The 6,841-nt window shown below is 38.3% G+C and overlaps 1 protein-coding gene across 1 annotated transcript in view; it reads right to left on the bottom strand.

Moving 5' to 3' along the window:
- The window catches only part of nhlrc2 (NHL repeat containing 2), a 24,149-nt gene that overhangs the window by 9,385 nt on the left and 7,923 nt on the right, over positions 1–6,841 (bottom strand). Inside the window, exons 4-8 of the mRNA XM_024285543.2 lie at positions 4,776–5,181; positions 2,719–2,840; positions 2,515–2,644; positions 810–903; positions 361–592 (exon numbers count right to left, since the gene is read on the bottom strand). Coding sequence (XP_024141311.1) covers positions 361–592; positions 810–903; positions 2,515–2,644; positions 2,719–2,840; positions 4,776–5,181 — 984 coding nt within the window. The remainder of the gene's footprint in view (positions 1–360; positions 593–809; positions 904–2,514; positions 2,645–2,718; positions 2,841–4,775; positions 5,182–6,841) is intronic.

Raw genomic sequence — 6,841 nt, 5'->3', positions numbered from 1 at the left:
AATTAAAATAAAATAAAAAAAGTAAAATAACATTAAAAAAATGAAATAAATCAATCAATAAATAAAGTAAAATAAAATCAATGAAATAAAAGAAATAAAATAAATGAAAAAAATAAAATAAAATAATTTAAATGAATTAAAATAAAAATACATAAAAGAAAATGAAATAAAAAATAAAACAAATAGATAAATAAATTGATAAATAAATAAAATAAAGTAAAGTAAAATAAATCAAATGAAATTAATGAAATAAAATAAATGAATAAATAAATAAATAAAATCTCAAAGGGCCTTTTATCTTTGTGTCTGTTGTGACTTTAAGCTTAAACTTAAACCTAGCATCACTTGTTGTGCACCCACCAGTGGGTCCCTCTCTCCTCCGACCAGCAGCTTCACAGCTCCGTCCTTCAGAGCCAGCGAGCGGATGCTGCTGCTCTCGCTGTCGGCCACATAAAGGCAGCTCCAGGGCTCCTCGGCGGCCAACGCCAAACCGGATGGCTGGGCAAAGCCGGCTTTGTGAGGATACGAGTTGTTTCTGTTCTCTTCGTTGCCGCTCCCTGCCCACCTCACACACACTCCGGCCTTGAACTCGCTGTTCAGCAGCAAAAAATATTACACACCGATGACATTTAAGTCTAAATAACAATACATATCACTGATATTTGTTATTGTATGTAAATTACAACAAACAAAAATGCTAGTTTATGATTTACTGTAACAGTTCTTACCACATGGACGTATAAAATATGCATGGATGTCCATTATTACATGCTGCCAAGTGGTGGTGTGGTCATGTGAAAGTCTCTCACCCTCCTTTTGGCAGTTTTCCATCTGCCAGGAACAAAGCCCAGATCTGGTGGGTCCCTGCCATGGCTATCCACAGCACGTTGTCTTCCTCCCCACCTACACACAACAAACAAAAACAAACAGAAAACCCACCGTTAGTTTGAAAATAGTCGACGGAGTCATCCTGTCCAGGATCAGTTTCATTCAGAAGTCTCAAAAGAGTTTGGAATGTTAGGTCTGAAAAGAAAATGACGGTAAATAAACTCAATCCAGACGATAATACAACCCTAAAACCAGAGAAAAGCCTCACTAACAGCCAGAATCACTTCCAAATTAGAGCAGGACTAAAGTCAGAGGAGTCGAACTCAATCGCAAAAGGGGATAAAATCCAAGACATACCTGAGGTCGAGGGACGAACAGGATAAACTTTTATTAACCACTCTGAAATTACATTTTTAACTGTAACTTTTTAACATAATTATGAACTAGATATAAAGCATTAGCTGCAATATTGCTAAAATATTAGCTAAATGCCAAATTAGCCTAAAAAACAAAAAAAAAGGTTAGCCAAAACAGCTAGCATGTAGCAGGAATATTAGCCAAACTCCAAAATCCCCTAAAAAATCTTAGTAAAGACCAAAATAGTCCAAAAAGAATGCTGTTTTTCTTTTTTTTTAAACTCTAAAACCATAACTTTTAACATAAATATGAATAGTAAAAAGGCAGGAATATTCCAAAATAAATCAACGTAACTAATTTTGACAAAACATATTTTTATGGAGAAATTATACAAGATAAAAATGAACGCAAGATAACATTGGGCCATTAATAAGAATAAAATAAAATAATCTAGAGAACTAGAAATATATATATATTAGAATTGTGCATAAATGCAGTTTCATGTGTGCGTAACAAGTGATTTTTAAAGATTTGTGTGTGTTGCTAGTTTCGTTTGGCGCTAAAGTTAAGTTGTATTTTTCATTCTTTTGAATTTCTTAATTTTTGTGCTTCTCCACAAAATGAATTGTATGAGTTACAAATCCAAAGTTACACACAAATCAAGAATTACACACACAAATCGGGGTGATTCCATTTTCTTTCCATAACTTCCAGTTTAAAATGCCAGGGGGCGTGGTCACTCAGTCCAGTTCTCATGTACAGTCAGTGCTTCTATCATTCCATTCAGTTTTTCATAGTTTGAGTCACCTTGAACTCTGTTGTAACATGAAATAAAAAGAAAGAAAACACTCCCATTGTCCATTAAAGCACATTAATACAATCCGGTGAGACTGAAAATATATATTTTTAATGTAATGTCGCAGGTAATCTCTCTGGGGAGATGCTTATAGAGCTGCATTAAGCCACCAAAAATGCTCTAAATTCTCAGACCTCCAGATAAGCATCCAGTCCGTGTAAATGGATGTCTAATGGCTGTTACAAATGATGAATCAAAGCGCCCCCCCCTCCCCAAAGCTGTAGGACAAGAAAATCATAAATCTCACTACGTTAACGTCATCGGCAAGCCACCTTTCCTTCACCTTCACTGGAGTTGAAATACCAAAAAGTCCAGACGACATGAGAGATCGCACAGCCCCCCAGATCTGATTGGTTGTTAAAGAGGATGACAAACAAGGGGGGGGCAGATTTGTACGGCGAACATCGAGAAAAAGGGCACCCACAGAGGACGAAAACAATTAAATAACGCCTGTCAAGTTCACAGAAACTCACCGGCCGTGCCGAGCGCCACGTCCCAGGGGGAGCTGATTGGCTGCTGAACTCCCACGGCCCCGCCCTCTTTGTCTGTGCCCTGAACACCAGCTCCGGCGATGGTGCTGACCCTCCCCTCCGACAGATCGATCTGAACCAAACACAGAAGGTCAGGGGTGAAAACCTCAAACTGCAGCCGCTGTAAGAGACTGTGGAGGGCGCTACCTTTCGAATCAGGTGGTTTTCTGTGTCAGCCACGTACACGGCGTCGCCTTTGAACGCCACGCCCTGAGGAGAGTGGAAGGAGGCTTCGGAAAAACCGCCGTCCTTCCTGCCACTTTCAGGTCCTGGAAGAGACATAAAATACCACCAATATTTCCTAAATATCTCCTTTCCAAGAATATTTCTCTTCAAATATGCTAATATTTTAAAACCCCCTCCTATAAAAATTGTGTTTTTGACATGTTCTTGCAACATTTTTATGATGATGAACGACCCATGTAAAAAAAATTAGGCTCACACTCGCATTTCCTATCATTTCTTTGTACAACTCATCAGTCAGGAGAGGAAAAAAAAATTAAAATAAGTGTTTTTTTTTCTTTAACACTTAATATGATTTAAAAACAAAAGTATACAAGCATTTAACATACATTGGGGAATAAAGTATTTAATCAGCTAGCAATTGTGCAAGTTTTCCTACTTAAAAAGATGAGAGAGGCCTGTCATTTTCATTAAAGGTATACCTCAACTATGAGAGACAAAATGAGAAAAAAAATCTAGAAATATCACATAGTCTGATTTTTTAATAATTAATTTGTAAACTAGATATGTAACATTAGCTGCAATAATGCTAGTGTGAATGGTATAAGCTGAATGTGGCTGCTGAAGATGCAAGATCTAATAGCTGAAAAGGCTTAAGCCGAAAACTGGCCAAAATGTTAGCTAAATGCCAAATTAGCCAAAAAAACGAAAAAATATCTAATTTTGCCAGAACAGCTAGCATATTGATAAAATCTTTGCTAAACTTCAAATTAACCTAAAAACTGGAAAATGTATAAATTAGCCAAAAACAGCTAGTATGTTGTTAAAATATTAGCTAAACTTCAAATTAGCCTAAAAACTGAAACATTTCTAATTTTGCCATTACAGCTAGCATAATGCTAAAATATTAGCTAAATGCCAAATTAGCCTAAAAAAATGGAAAAATATTTAATTTTGCCTAAACAGTTAGTATATTGTTAAAATATTAGCTAACTTCAAATTAGCCTAAAAACTGGAAAAATTTTACATTAGCCAAAAACAGCTAGCATATTGTTAAAATATTAGCCAACTTCAAATTAGCCTAAAAACTGGAAAAATGTCTAATTTTGCCTCAACAGCTAGCATTATACTAAAATATTAGCTAAACTTCAAATTAGCCTAAAAACTGGAAAAATGTCTAATTTTGCCACAACAGCTAGCATAATGCTAAAATATAAGCTGACTCTAAATTACCCTTAAAAAAACAGAGAAATGCCTAATTTTGCTAATATTTTAGCATATTGCTAAATTATGAGGTTAACTCCAAATCAGCCTAAAAATTGTCTAAATTAGCCAAAAACAGCTAGCAGAATGCTAAAATAAAAGCTAAACTCCAAATTATCCCAAAAAAAACCCAGTAGTTGCTGAACATTTTAAAGCTTTAATGGTATCCTTCTGAAATTATGCAGAAGTTCACAAGTTTCAAGTGCATAGTTTTTGAAAGATTTGAGCAATTTCTCATTCATTTCCTATGGGGACATATTTTGAACAATATTTCAAAAACTATAAAGTTTATGAACGGGTTGAATGTTTTGAAACCAAGAATGCTTAATTCGTTGAAAGTGTGGTTGAGTTTACGTGCCAAACAAACGTATGGAAGTGGAGGAGAATCAATATAGTGTGAATTCTTACCAAGCATTTACACAATTATGGCGCAAAATAAGTATTTGGTCATCCAAAAACAAGCAAGATTTCCTGTAACTTCTTCTGTAAGAGGATCCTCTGTCCTACACTCCTTGCCTGTATTATTGGAACCTGTTTGAACTAGTTATCTATATAAAAGACACCTGTCCACAACCTCAAACACTCCAAACTCCACTATGACCAAAGAGCTATCTTAGGACACCACTGAGGCTCTTATTTTTAAAAGTATCTAGGAACATCAGTGTGTTCATTTACACTGTAAGAACCCAAACATGACATAAAAAACATGTTTAGGACTAAGTGAAAGACTAAAGAAGGGAACGTTTTTATCATTTTACCTCCTATGACATGCAGCAGCTGTCCAGCAGAAGACACCACTAGAATTCTGTGATGCCCCGTGTCAGCGATGACCAGCCTCCGCGTGCTCTTGTCTATGGCCACCTTCCCGGGGAAGGACAGGATGCTGGGCGCCAAAGAATCCTTGTACAGCTTAATCCCTAAAGTGTGAGTCTTCAATTGGCCTTTCTCCCCATAAAATCGAAGGGCGGCATCGGTGAAGAGGTTCAGTTTCTCGCTGTGGCCCTCACCCACCAGGGAGAAGAGCAAATTGCCTCGTGGACCGAGCAGAACCAGAGTCGGCCAGCAGGAGACCTCCAGCTCGTGCCAAAGACTCGCCTCGCTGTCGTTCACCACAGGGTGGCAGATGTTGTAGCGAAGGACGGCGCTGCGGATATTATCCAGGACCTGAAGATAAATTTAGATACACAACTTAAAAAAATATTTCATACTATACTTTACAACAAAACATTATCTCAACTGAAAAAAAACGAGATTATCTTTAGCTCTAGTTTGTGTTTCACTAAAGTAAGGGGCCAAAATATCTTCAAAATAAATGTAAAGACTCGTATATTGAAAGGTTTTTCAACTTTAAACACTGTGGTTTTTACAGAGTAAAGAATTTATATGAACAAATTGGAAAAATACATTTTTTTCCACAAGAAAAGTACAACCATGTAAAAGCATGTACTCTGACAAATCAAGCTTTTAAAAACTCTTTTTACAATACAGTACTTACAGGGTATTTAAGTGGTAATTACAAGGTATTTTTAATGGGACCAACTGGGTACTTACATGGTGCTTTTTGTAACTAGTTGGTACTTGGTGTGTATTTATGTGGTACTATTTGGTTCATACTTTTGTGGTACTTACTAGGTATTTATTAGAGGTGTGTATTGGCAAAAGTCTTTCGATACGATACGTATCCTGATATGTGTCACACGATGCATATCGTGTTATGCTTATCGAGATATGGGTCTTGCAATACCTATTGCGAGACGCGTATCCCGATATGCGTCTCACGATACATATCCCGATATGTGTACGTATCCCGATACGTATTCTCACAACACGTATCCCGGTACGCGTCTCACGATACGCATCCCGATACATGTCTCACGGTACGTATTCCGATTTGTATGTATCTCGATATGCGTCTCACGGTACGTTTTTCGATGTGTACGTATCCCAATATGCGTCTCATCATACGTATCCCGATATGTGTACGTATCCCGATACGTATTCTCACAATACGTATCCCGATACGCGTCTCACGATACGTATCCCGATACGTGTCTCACGATACGTATCCCAATATGCGTCTCATCATACGTATCCCGATATGTGTACGTATCCCGATACGTATTTCTGACGATACGTATCCCGATACGCGTCTCACGATACGTATTCCGATATGCGTCTAATGATACGTATCCCGATATGTGTACGTATCCCGATACGTATTCTCACGATACGTATCCCGATACGCGTCTCACGATACGTATCTCGGCACGCATCTCACGATACGTATCCCAATACGCGTCTCACGATACGTATCCCGACACGTGTCTCACGATACGTATCCCGATACGCGTCTCACAATACGTATCCCGACACGCGTCTCACGATACGTATCCCGATACACGTCTCACAATACGTATCCCGATACGCGTCTCACAATACATATCCCGATACGCGTCTCACGATACGTATCCCAATATGCGTCTCACGGTACGTATTCTGATGTGTACGTATCTCGATATGCGTCTCACGATACGTATACCGATACGCGTCTCACGATACGTATCCCAATATGCGTCTAACGGTACGTATTCCGATGTGTACGTGTCTCGATATGCGTCTCATGATACATATACCGATACGCGTCTCACGATACGTATCCCAATACGCGTCTCACGATACGTATCCCAATATGCGTCTCACGATACGTATCCCGATATGCGTCTCACGATACGTATCCCGATATGCGTCTCACGATACGTATCCCGATATGCGTCTCACGATACGTATCCCGATATGCTTCTCACGATACGTATCCCGATGTGTC

The sequence above is a fragment of the Oryzias melastigma genome, linkage group LG19 (genome assembly GCF_002922805.2).
Source record: "Oryzias melastigma strain HK-1 linkage group LG19, ASM292280v2, whole genome shotgun sequence".
In the NCBI taxonomy this organism is placed as follows: domain Eukaryota; kingdom Metazoa; phylum Chordata; class Actinopteri; order Beloniformes; family Adrianichthyidae; genus Oryzias; species Oryzias melastigma.
Note: the sequence above shows the minus strand (reverse complement) of the source record. Positions and strands in the feature narration are given on the sequence as shown.